This window comes from Ambystoma mexicanum, chromosome 14 (assembly GCF_040938575.1).
Source record: "Ambystoma mexicanum isolate Mex_15411 chromosome 14, UKY_AmexF1_1, whole genome shotgun sequence".
Lineage (NCBI taxonomy): Eukaryota > Metazoa > Chordata > Amphibia > Caudata > Ambystomatidae > Ambystoma > Ambystoma mexicanum.
Genome location: NC_090940.1, coordinates 565061036 through 565074094, shown reverse-complemented (window position 1 = coordinate 565074094; position 13059 = coordinate 565061036). Strand labels below are relative to the sequence as shown.

The window sequence follows — 13059 nt, the reverse complement described above, 5'->3', positions numbered from 1 at the left end:
CTTGAGCCAGAGCACCTTATGTTCCTGAAACTCCTCAAGACCTTCCTCTTCTCTCTCCCGTTAAGCTCTGTTCTCCGGCTCTTCACCCTCCCAACTCTGTTGAGTTTTTTCCAACTGGTTGTCAGTTTCACCGCCAGAGCCTACAGGTCACAGGCTTCCCCGCCAGTCTTTTGCAGTTGCCTCCAGGCCGCTGCACTATGTACAGCATTACTGCACTTTCAGTTTACACTCCAGGAGTGGGGCCACCTCTCTGCACTTTACCAAGGGCCCTGCTGGACTGGACGTGTTTTGCTCCTCCCCCACCTCTGTCTGTATGCATGCATGACCAAAATGTACTAGGACTAGTAAGTTAGTCTGCCCTGTCTCCTTCAACCCCCCCCCCACCCCTTTAATACCCCCTCCTTAGCTTGGTTGCAACTCTAACACTTCATGCACTTGCACTAGGAGAAATGCTGTCAGGCCTATTATGCTAATTTTGATGTTAGATCATTCAGAAACTTCAAGGCCTAAGAATGAGTACTGTATTCCCTTCCCACCTTTAAGCTTTTTGAGGAACTCCACCTGTGTATAAGCACTGTATAAATAAACAATTACAAGGCCTCATTGCTTTGGTTCCTGCACAGACACCTGCTTGGAGACCCCATCAAACCTGCGCCCCTGTTGTACTTGGTTAAATGCTGGTCCCTGCAGAATTCCTGTGCTGGCGACGCCATCAAACCTGCACTGGCGCCTTAACAGTGCAGAGCTCTTGTGTGCTCCTGGGCACTGTATAGCTTCAGGACCAGTTTGCCAGGTACACATATATGATATTTATGCACTTAATACCCAGAGGTGTCCAAGCGCAGACCTGGGGATCGAACCTGTGGTGCTCTGTCGTCTTGCTTCCAAGGCGAGCACTTTGCCCCTGAGCTATCCTCCCAAGACACATACAGCCTCCTTGTGGTCCTAGAAGCTACATTTCTCTATTTTAAACGCAGGGCCTTCGGGACTCCTCATGCTTGTGATGACCTAAAAAAATCCAAACAATTGGGTGGCCTCTACATATCCTCAATACTATTAACAATGTGAAGTCCTTATCGCAAGATCCCTGTTGTACTTGGTTAAATGATGGCCCCTGCAGAAATCCCCGTGCTGCACGTTGAATCCTAACTCCATCCGTGATCTGGATTCTTGTCACCATCCACACCTTTGGTGCTCATATTTTCCCACTCAACAACGTGCGCCACCTCTTGCTTTGTACCCCGGTATCCCCCTTAGCCCCTACACCATAGCTCTCAACTCACACGCTTTTGGCGGGTGTCACCCGCCTTGTAAAAGGCTGACTCACCCGCCAAGCCTCCTGCACGCCCATTCATTTCAATGGGCGTCTCACCCGCCAAAAACAAAATCGGGTGATTTCACCCGCCTTTGCAACATAAATGGTTGAGAGCTATGCCTACACGTTATCGCTTCTCTCCTGCAAAGTATGTACATTGGGTTCCAATTCCCAATAGGCTCTCCCTGACCTCGCAGGGGCGGTGCGGTGCGTTTTGTTTTGGCTCTGTTCACTACAAGTTCACCTAGAGTACCGGTACCTGGAGAACATCCCATCCCACCCATGATCTCCCCCCCCCCTGGAGCCTGCAAAATCCCCCTCCCGCCGTTGGATCTGCTTGACTCAAACGACCGTCGCCGCAGACCTTTGCTCTTAATGAGTGCAGGTTAAGGCAGCCCCGTGCTCAGAGGAAAGCGCCTTCTACACCCTAGACCTGGGCTGGGTGCAACTATACACATACCTGTGACTAGAGGGTTTTTAGGTGTGCCCTCATTACCCTCCCCATGGAGAAAGAGCGTAAGGGCCACTAATATCACTCAGCGGGCGGCGAGCTCATGTCTCTCGCTCTCCATGGACCTCACAATCAAAAGACCCAAACCCCACCAGCCACCATCTTGGGTGAGGGCATGACGTGAAAAGGCACCGGAAGAACAGGTTTGAAACCAATGCGCGGAAGAGCGGGGCGTTTCGTGTAGTCCGGGTGCCATCTTAGAATGGAGAACACTCTCCTTCATAGCACTAATTTTCGCTTTTCAGCACAATAGAAAGAGACGATTAGTTCATCTATCTCCTAACGGATTTACTTATTTCGAACATCTAAAATTAATATGAATTCAGATAATAAAACGCCCTAATCTTTATTTATGTTTAGACTGTAAATGAGTAATCAAACGTACTGTGTTTTAACTATGCGATTCATATTCATAAGTTGCCCTTAACTCTGTCTCACATATTTTAATTGGCCGTTTTATAAACCAAATTGCTTCCATTACAATGTAGCCATATATTTGCATCAGTTTAGTGTGAGAGCGTTCGTTGATTGTCCTCCTTTTGTTTTTACACCTACATTCATGCTAACAAACTGCGCCGCCAGGCGCACACACTCAGCTGTACTGAACATTTCAACGCCCATTTTCGAATGGGCCGTTTTTTGCTGAGCGGAATACAATACAATGAAGTATGAAGGAAATACAAAGTAAATGTCAATTAAAAGAACTCGAATTTACAGTGTTTTACACTTTTCACCTAATTCTTATGTGTGCAGGAAACCAGTTAATAATTTTGGAAGAACGGATTTTTATTCCTTCCTCTGTGATGAATTCAAAGTAAGTACAGTTGACAAAAAAAAAACGAAAACTTGAAACATTTATTTCACTGGCCAAGGGGCCGGGACCGGAAGTGCTGTTGTGTTTTTAAAATGACTGCTCTTACTCCAAAATGACTGCCGACGAATACACTCTAGTCTTGTTTCTGTTTCTAGACCCCATCTTGTTCACTTTTACGTCAAACACCTTCGCTTGTGCCCTCTCCCGACTGCCCTCTGCCTGCTCTCGCTGCTGCGGTGGGTAGGTGAGTTCTTTCTCCAGCCATCCAGAAATCGCATTATGTCTGGGACGGGGTCGCTGTCAAACCAAAACGATACTATGATGTTGCATGTTTAATCTGTTATCTAAATCAATTACCAGTGATTATTATTCCTAAATTACTCACAAGTCCTACTTTCTTTGCACTGGGATCTTGCCTTCTACATCACATGGAATGGAAGAGGTGGGTTATAAGTACTGTGTTGAGGAAAAGTAAGACTTGGGGTAACTGATTCCCTAAGTAGTTAGGCATTACTTTTTAGCAGTACTAAAGCAATTAGAAGGAAGTGGCCAATGAAGAAGACTAAACAAAGCAAGTTGAAGGCCGAGCAACCCCTTCACCTTTATTTTATGATAGAGTGCACCATCAGTGGGTGCCCATATGATATGGCATTTATAACGTGCCTATACACCAGTGTTTCGAGGCATGATGAGACAAGGGAGGGGGAACAGAGGGAAGACAGACAATGATCTTACTAGGCCAGGTGTCATTCAGATCGCGCAACTGCATGGCAAGGGGGAAAGGGAAAAGTGTGCGGGTGAAGGGAGAGGGGGGAAGTGCAGTACATGGGATAGTAGAATGAATAAGATAATCAAATGGCACAGGTGGTGGCAAGTGCAAAGTAAGAGCAGATAAGTGCTGGTAGTTGGACTGAAGGGATACAGAACAACAGTCCCCAGGTGTGGGGTTGCCAGGGAGGCAGTCCAGGTATGCATTTGGCGGGACCTGGGCCAGAGATCAAAAAGTGTGGCCAGGTAACCAGTGCTGTATCAACCAGGAATTCAGCAGGGGAGAGCAGGAGAGAAAGCAGAAGCAAAGAGGTAGGTTTTGAGGTGCTTTGGGAACCAGAGATGGTTCTCGTCAAGTTTCAGGGAGGCAGGAAGGCTGTTCCAGAGGGTGGCCCCTGCCGAAGAAAGAGATCTACCACCAACTTGTTGCTTGGAGAAGCGACTGGCCCTGAGGGAGTTGGAGGCAGATGAGCGAAGAGCTTGAGAAGGAAGATATTTGGGAAGTGAAAGTTGAAGGTATTGCGGCCCCAGGCCCCATAAGGCCTTGTGGACAATGCAGAGGGTTTTGAACTTAATCCTCGCAGTCACTGGGAGCCAATGCAGAGATTTCAGTCCTGGAGAGATATGATCCCTGGGCTTGAGGCCAAGGACAAGTCTCGCGGTCCTGTTCTGGATAAGTTGCTGAGGGCGGAGAGTAGAGGCAGGCACATTTAGGTAGAGGCTGTTAAAATAGTCCAGTCTAGAGCGAACCACGGCTATGGAGACGGTGAGCTTCTGGGGGAAGGAGAGGAAAGGAAGAATACCTCTGAGGAGGTGTAGTTGGTAGTGTGACTTAGAGATGTCAGAGATGTAAGGAGAGTGTGGAGTCGAAGATGACCCTGAGGTTTTTAGCCATGCAGGTGGGAACAGGAGGAGGGCCAAGATAGGCCGGCCAAAGAGCTGCAGGGAACGAGGGAGTGGGTGTGCCAATGAGTACAATCTCAGTCTTGCATTAAGGCAGAGGTCATTGGCGGCACACCACTCCTGGATAGCATACAGATAGTCCGAGATGAGAGAAGGAGAGGTGGAGGCTGAGGGTAGCCTGAAAATGAGCTGGGTATCCACATAGCACTGAAAATTGGGGCAGAAAGTGGCGATGCGGTGGGCTAGGAGTGCCAGGTATTGGTAGAACAACCAGGGAGAGAGGTTAGATCTCTGGGGACACCACAGGTAGAGAAAAAGATATCAGAGAGGAAGGACCCAAGTTGGACCTGGGAGGGTCGGTCGGAGAGGAAAGAGGTCAGCCACGCCAGATCCTGACCAGGGAGACCCAGGTTATCACGGAGACGGTTGAACAGGATGGCATGGTTGACAGTATCAAAGGCAGAAGAGAGATCAAGCAAGATGAGGACACACGGTGTGTTGGAGTCAAGATTGGAGAGCAGGTCTTAACAGATGTTCAGGAGAGCAGTTTCCGTGCTTCAAGCAGCTCTGAAGCCAGACTGAAGGTCATGAAGACAACCAACAGGTTCAGTGTGGAGACTGAGCTGGGAGTTGGCCAGTTTCTCCAGGAGCTTGCCCAGGAAGGGAGTGATGGAGATTGGGTGATAGTTAGCCGGGCAGGATGGGTCGGCAGAGGGTTTCTTAAGAAGGGAGTCCACAAGGTCAAGGGTATACTGGTGCCAAATGTGCACACCATATAAATGTAATCCTTAATATCTGACAAGGGTCTTGGGGTCCACCCATTTGGCTGCCCTACATTTGTTCAATAGTGGCACACTCTAGGGCAAGGTTGTCCAACTCCAGGCCCGGATCCATGTTGAGTTTTCAGGATACCCCTCAGTATTCATGAGATAAATGTGCATACAAGGACTCTAAATATATGCACTTTTTCCCTCATGAATATCCTGAAAACACGACAGGAGCCTGGCCCGGAGTTGGACAACCCTGCCTTAGGGGGATGCAGTGCCTGTGGTTGTCCAGCCCTGATCTCGGGCTGGGAAACGCATGCTGAGACTTTCTAGTCAAGAGAGATAGCAGAGTGAATCCATCTACTTCTTGAGACCGTTAAATGTTTCTTCCAGCTACACCAACAATTACAAATTGTCTCACTTCTTGAATGAAGGAGCTTTTTCCATAGTGGTATGTTGTAGTCTTAGGTTAGCGTTGCAGGAAAGCCCATGGAGTTGTTGTGGAATGCTGTGAGGTCAGCATGGAGTGTTGGCTGTGTCACTGTGTTTGTATTTTTATAAGTGGCAGTTATATCTGGAGGATGACTGGTGTGGATGTGCCGGCCTTGTGTCCAATGAATCTAACAGCATGCACCTACCTGCTATGCCACAATGGATAATAAACTTAGCTGAACGTAGCCATAGACTCTGGGTCTTCATAGTCGACAAATCCACCACATGATAATTCTTCTTTAAATGTTTTTTTTTAAAATTGTTTATAGCGCAAGAGCAGCAGAGAGATTTATCACAGGATTGTGCCAGCATTGGGTTTGGCATTTTATACAGTAACGCAGTACTGTTGGTGGGAGAGAGAAGGATTTTTTTCTGTCCGTCAGGTATTCTTGAAAGAGTCCCGTGTTTTGTGGAACGGGGGGGATGGCAGGGGCATTTTGCGCCTCTACTGGGATTGGGTTCCTGATGGTTGGTGCGTGACAGGAGAAGGACTGCTAGCAAGTCTTCTCTTTGCAGGCTAGCTTTGACTCCAACCTTTTGCTAGTTTTGCTACATGAGGTGGGAGAGCCCCCAGAAATGTGGAGTTAAGCCGCCAAGTATCTTGGTGTTATGTCTGAGACTGCTTTGTAGGTGATCCGTGCAGTTTTTAATGTGATCCTGGCGGGGCTGGGGAGTCAGTGAAATGTGCGCTGTGCTGGAGAGATAGTCACATTTGCAGGCAACTGTTAAAAGGCAGGCCACAGCGAGATGTGCTGTTTTGAGGGGCCAAGTGTGTGGCTGGCAGCCCAGTAAGGCAGGCATTCTCCCATCGATGTGTGAGATAGAGAGGATTTTGGGAGGGCAGAGGGGTGGTCTCGGGACCCCAAAACCCCTCTTCAGTCTCTCCTCTGGTCGACCTGTCGACCACATCCCGGTATATTACCTTTAGCCCTTGGTTGCCTTATTTTCGTAATTCCTCAGAGGTGTCCATAGTAATTCACATGGTCGTCAAAAGTCCATTCCACATAACTGCACACTCCTTCCGGGTTTCCTTTGTAGTATTTCACATCGATTGGGTTGTCCAATTTCATTGTGCCAAGTGGGAATATTTCACTGTTTGCTATTCTCTCTCAGCTTGTCTCTTTCCTCCACTATTTCGTCTTTTGCGCCTCCTATATTCACGTCCATCTGCACCTTCATTCTGATAGTCTCCTCTGCTGTCTTTCAGCACTGGGTGATGCAAATCCTCACCAGGCAGTGTGTCACTGCTGCTATTATTAGTGCTCCCAATATTACCTTCAGCCCATCTGAAAGCCATGACTGTATCCATGACCATATGTATGCTATCCAGCTCTGATCCTTTCAAGTCCCTTTTGCATCTTCCACCTTCTTTGCATGCATCAGAGATAGCTGTGTTACTGCCTCTGTCAGTGTGCCGTTATCTTGGTCAATGGCTGGTATGGATGTGCAACAGAAACTCAAATTTTATTCGCAAACTCCTCCTTCCATTGCTGTGAGAAGATCCAGAACATATATTTTCTGGCGCGCCACTATCCTCACTGCTTGGAGCTCTTCCTTTATTGCAATGAAACCCATTCACTGTAGAGTTTATCGTCATCATCGGCTCCCACCGGGTGATCTGCAGCCACTTCGCGTTCGTATACGTCTGCACAGAAGGAATAAATGATTTGAAGAACATTTGCCTTCTGCTAAACAGCCTGTGTTCTACTGGCACTTCATCCAGAGCTGATTCAGATTTCAATGAGAAATAATTGCTTCTTTTCACTCTACTTATTTTCGTTAGTCTTTTCCCATTCTCTATTTGTTTTTCATCCACAAATCTTTTCTTCCTTTTGTTAGTGTCCATCTTTGGGAAGTCATCAAGCATTATATCCTTCCGTGGCACGAGCAATAAGATCATATTTATGTGTACTAACCAGCAAACTCCTCCCCAGTTGGGTGGCAGTTCCTCGTATGCCTTGGATCCACATACCCAGTAATGGTCCATCAGTACTGCATTGCCTGTCTTCATCACTGCATGATTTTCTATGCTTTGGCACCCTGTATTTTCCCCAACTTCCACCTCACTGTCATTTTGGTAAAAAAGTGCTGGTGTTTTCAGGGGTATTATAGGCATTGGTCCAGCTTCGTTTTCCATCCACATGAGCAATTTGCACTCTCATCCCACTCCTCAGGCATTTATCATTCTCCTCTTGTACCTTGTTAATTGGAGATTATGGTAGGGTCAACACCTTACTCCCCACCACGCCATCCTTCCACCCATCCTCTGTGTATACTTGACCATACACTGGTATCTGCAGTCTTTCCCAGCACCGAGGCTCTCCTCCAAACTATTTCACCCTTGTCCATGGGCAAGGCAATGGTTTCAGCATTGTAGTCCTTGTCTCCTGTGGTCCATCCGTTATATATTATTCATCATCTCAAGGGTCTTCAGGTAACTGTCCTCATACAGGAACGTCGCTTGGGACATCCATCTCAATGTTGTTGTTTTCCCTTGAAATCTCCCTCAAGTTGTTACCATCGCCAGGTACATCAGGCTTTGAGCTCTGGCTGCTGGTATTTCAGTTGCTATAAACGTTCTGGAGGCACTCATGGCATAGGGAATGAGCAGACATAACGGATCTCCCTGGTTGTCTTCCTTACCTACTTTAGTCATGTGTTTGTACCACATGTTGTTAGACAATCTAGCATTGTCTGTGTGATGGAGCTTGACCCCTTTCATGTCTGTGCCTCGGGGTCATCTTTGACTCCACCCTTTCCTTCTCCGCCCACATCTGAGGTATCTAAAAAGTCAAACTTTCTACTGCACCTCCTCAGAGGTACTCTGCCTTTCCTCTCCTACCCCCCCTTCCCCCTGAAGCTTATGGTATCCTAAGCTCTGGTTCTCTCTAGGTTGGACTATTGTAAAAATCTACCTGCCTCTACTCTCCGCCGTCTGCAACTAATCCAGAAAATAGGACTGCAAGACTTGTCCTTGGCCTCAAGCCCTGGGATCGTATCTCTCCAGCTCTGAAATCTTTCCATTGGCTCCCAGTGGATGCAAGGATTACATTCAAAACCCTCTGCATTGTCCACAAGGCTTTCTGAGGCCTGGGTTCAAAATACCTTCAGCTATCCCTCTGCAAATAGCTCCCCTCTCGAGCTCTTCGCTCCTCTACCTCTAACTCCCTCAGGGTCAGTCGTTTTTCAAAGAAACGAGCTGGGGGTAGACCTGTCTTTCACTGGGGCCTCCCTCTGGAACAGCCTCCCTGCCACTCTAAAACTTGAGGAGAACCATCTCTGGTTCCCAAAGAACCTCAAGACCTTCCTCTTTTCTTCTGCCTTCGCTCCCCTCTCCCTGCTGATCTGCTCTCTTGGCACCGTGCACCTGACCACCCTCTGTCCTCCGGTCCCAGGTACCTGCTTACCCCGCCACCCTCGCGCACTGCCTCCGGGCCACCCCTTGCACTGCGGTCTGTATCTGTACCCATACAGCCCCCCCTTTTTCTTCCTGCACTTATCAGACCTACCCTGTCTGCTGCCTTAAACCTAGTACTTGCAAATTGCTGCCTGCACTACCACTTTTTGTTGCCTTTATTATTTATTTATTATTTATCTGTCTCTCCTCTCCTTAGTACGTCCCACTTCTCCCCCTTCCATGCACTTTCCGCCCCCCCTCTCCCATGCACTTGCGCGTTCTCAATGTCACTGGGCCTAGTAAGATCGCTGTTTTGTTCTCTCCTGTACCCCTCCCTTGCCGCGCTCTGAAACTCTTGTGTATGAGCGCGATAGAAATAAAATATCAATATCTGTGTCAACACTGCGCTTACCTCTTCTTACTGTGCTTGCAGTTCTCTCCTGTCCAGCTGACATGCTTGTTCCACCTGCTCCGGTTGGACTAATGTTAATTAGTAGAGGATACAGCCCTAGCGCTAGCAACAATTGATATTTCAAAAATATAAATGCAAATACTCAGCTTGAAATAAAGACACTATAGTATAATCACATGTTTTTTAATTCTTACACCCATCTTTAACTGTGCTGCTTGATCCTGGTTCAGCTTAAAGATATAGTTGCCACCCTGAAATGCGCAGAACTGAGCGTTTTTGTGTTAGTATCCGGGTAATGCGTTAAGCTCTGTGGACCATGTACTCATTAATCACAAATATAAACACCTACTCCCACACGTCTCTAACTCCTGTGTCTCTTAGTATGGCCAGAACAGAAGGCTTGCCTTGGCTGAGTTGTGGTTAAGCTTGGGCCAAATATTATACGAAAGCAAGATAATAAACTCTGGGTGTTCGTGCTCGGAATCAGCTGGGTCTTCTCACAGTGTGGACAAATTGGTTCGACAAAGTATCAGGGTGTTGATCAGCGGGTAACATAAGCATTCCTCAATTATTATAGTGTGCTTTCTTGAAGAATGTATGTAGAGAATAAAATAAGACAGTGTATCCTCACTGTACATTTATGAGTATTTCGTTGCCTAGCTCTGCTGCCCTTGAGCGAGTAACCATTGGGTGTCTTCCCCTCGACAGTGTAAGTTCAAAATCGTTGTTTTGCTTGCTCCTCTTGCTGTTGATGGTTGCCCCTGTTGAACTCATTGCCAGGCGACGGCACTCTTGGTATGGTTTGACGTCTGAGAGGTGGTTCCAAACTGGGCTTCACTGCTTTATCTGCCACTGTCTCCACGGTGTAGGGACCAGTAAATCTATGTGCATCCCGCCTCCGTATGAAGTTATTCATCAAAACCGAGACCTCAACGCTAACAAGTCTTTCTGGTGCATGGTCTTTGGGTCTGCTGTCACTGTTGCTTTCTCCTGTGTCTTCTGTGCCTCCATGGTGTCGCTGTATCTGGCGACAGATAGAAGAGGCACTATCAATCAAGGAAGTAATGCAGTCTGACCTAACACAGCTGCACTACTTTGCATCCTTCAATGCCCTTGTGGGAGTTGCGTGTGTCGTCCTGTCTCCACCTCATGGGGTGTTAAATGGGGGTCGGACACAGGCTTATTGCGCAATGCAAAAAGTGCAAGGGGTAGGCGGTGGAGCCAATTCTTCTATGTACTCAGCTTTGTTTTAGCTATTGCCTCCTTAAACAGGCCGTTCAGGCATTCACACATTTCATTTGCTTGCGGAGGATGGGCACTAGAGAACATATTTGAATGCCCAACAACATGGTTATGTACTTGAACATCTCATTGGCGAAGTGGGGCCCATTGTCAGACTTCAGGATATTGCACACGCCACATCTTGGGAATACTTCCTGGATCAGGAACTTCGCTGCTCTGATAGCGTCAGGATGTGAACATGGACCTGCCTCAATCCATATCGAGAATGGGCACACAACCACTATCATGTAGCGGTGTCCTTGACACACATGGATCATGTCAACATAATCGACATGTAGATGCTGAAATGGGCCTGCTCCCTTAGTTTTTGTCCCAATGGGTGCTTACCATTTTCGTTTGCGTCACTGCTTGTTGATATTTATACATGCAGTAAGCAGAGAGACAAATGGCAAGTCAAGTCAACTAATATCACTTAGTTTATTTAGATTACAGAGACTCGTATAGGCATAAAAAACATTTAAAATTCTCAAAAAATGTATATTAGAAAAATACATATATTTTACAAAGCTTCCATGATATTGGAGTAACCCGGGGTTAGTTTTGAGTGATATTACACAAAACAATGAGACACAGTCTGGCATAAACGCATAAAATTCATAAAACTTTTATACTCTAGTTTGAATTGTTGTTGTTCTGCACCAAGTTGTTCATTTGCAAAATTAAAATCAATAGCTCTTGTTCTGTATGTGTGTTTTTATTTATTTATTTTTTAAAATGGGAACATCAAAAAAGCTGATATCGGCTCTTTTCCAAAACATCGACACGTCAGTTCTTTTTTATTCGTGATGCACTTGTACCCATGTGCTCACGTGTTGCTAGTTAGAGCCATTTTCAGGACATGCATATAATTTTATTTCAGGGTAAATCAGGTTGGAACCCCTTCTTATATTTATCCTAAAAAACAAGGACAAAAGGTCACATTTTGAGAAACTCTCCTCTATATTTATTGGCGTCCAAAAGCCATCTACACAAATAGAAAATGGTGAACTACCTGTAATTTCAGGCAGACGTTGTAGGGACAGGTGATTGTTTCAGACGGAGGCGCTACATGGTTCAGCCCCGAATTTTCATGGAGGGTAGCGTCACTTCCCCCTACAGAAAAAACACAACAGCAAGAGTGGGGGAAGCCCTTGATGATGTTACTATTAGCTCGTTTTCATTAGTTAGTCAACTTGTTGTTGCTTTTTAGATTTTTTAAAGGTAACATGTAATTAGTTAATACAGCTTACAACCTAATTACATCCGGGTTCTTTTTCATTTAGGAAAATGGGGGTGCAGCTTGGAGGGCGCTTCCTTGTTACTCTATCGATTAGTCTGTGTAAAGAAAAACAGGAAAATCGATATTTTTTTTAATGATTTCCTATTGGAGGTATTTCTCATGATGACATTACATATTTAATTATGTATCACAAAACCTGGCGTTTAAAATGCCATGGAAAAAAGTATTCGTGAAGGACTAAATTAAATATCGAAACGCCCTGAATTATCGCAGTGAACGCTCTTGTTAGAGATGGAGAAATCATTGAGTGATTACAGAAAGGGGACTGGATATTGTACCTTGTTGTTAGACACAGATCCCCTCTTGTGCGGTGGCTGCGGCGAAATAACGTCCTGTCTATGCCGGACACTGCAGTCGCATTTGTTCAGAGACTCACGTCTTTTACTTTTTCTTGTTTGTGGAATGTAGCCAAAACTCGCGATCAGAGTGAGGGTTGGGGTGTGCGTCCCTCAGCCATTTTTTTAAGTTGATGACTGTTGTCAAGCCAACAGATCTTTCAAAAGAGCTGAAAAGCCATCTGGCAAACTTGGTTTTAATAAACTGTGTGCCATTATAATGTGCCTATGTAAAACATGGACAGAAGGAAGGAAAAAAGCGCATGTTTGAGATTGAAACGGTTTGCACCATATTTCATGTTCCGTTCTTATAATTTATTCTAATGGAGGCATCTCATATTGATCTGGGGTGTCCAGTTGTATCACCTGACGAATCGGTGCAGTGTTGATGGTGCAGCATGAAACAAGAGGCTCTCTCCAGGAGTGTCCGCAGTGGGGTGTGGTTTTTACCGATGACCCTGAGAGTGCGAAACGTGCGAAAAGATTGTCTATTCTGACCTGGGGTATCTGACATCTCACGTTTGGATAAGGATCTCACATGGGGCCCTTGTTTTTTACTCCCAATAAAAATGCGTGCTGTACAGGTGTGCCATCTGCTCTTCTGTGTGTATCGTTGACGTCACATAGTCTGAGTACACTGTCACTTTCTTTTCTTTACTATGCTCCAATGCTAGTATTAGGGCCACTAACTCTGCTGCTTGAGCTGAATAATGTGAGGGCAATCGTGCACTGGCTGCTACCTCACTCATTCCATCTTCTCTCTG

General features: G+C 46.3%; 2 protein-coding genes across 5 annotated transcripts in view; one reads left to right on the top strand and one right to left on the bottom strand.

The window, feature by feature from the left end:
• The window catches only part of CPSF2 (cleavage and polyadenylation specific factor 2), a 246260-nt gene extending 244304 nt beyond the window's left edge, over window positions 1–1956 (bottom strand). The window contains exon 1 of one of the 2 annotated variants that reach the window (XM_069637927.1): window positions 1776–1956. The gene's annotated coding sequence lies outside the window, so the exon portion shown is untranslated. The remainder of the gene's footprint in view (window positions 1–1775) is intronic. The other variant, XM_069637926.1, reaches the window with a different exon arrangement.
• A 516-nt stretch (window positions 1957–2472) lies between these two features.
• Window positions 2473–13059, top strand: part of NDUFB1 (NADH:ubiquinone oxidoreductase subunit B1) — a 53420-nt gene continuing 42833 nt past the window's right edge. Inside the window, exons 1-3 of one of the 3 annotated variants that reach the window (XM_069637924.1) lie at window positions 2473–2492; window positions 2580–2640; window positions 2796–2880. In XM_069637924.1, coding sequence (XP_069494025.1) covers window positions 2488–2492; window positions 2580–2640; window positions 2796–2880 — 151 coding nt within the window. In that variant the 5' untranslated portion in view covers window positions 2473–2487. Of the gene's footprint in view, window positions 2641–2795; window positions 2885–13059 lie in introns of all 3 variants that reach the window. The other 2 variants (XM_069637922.1, XM_069637923.1) reach the window with 2 other exon arrangements.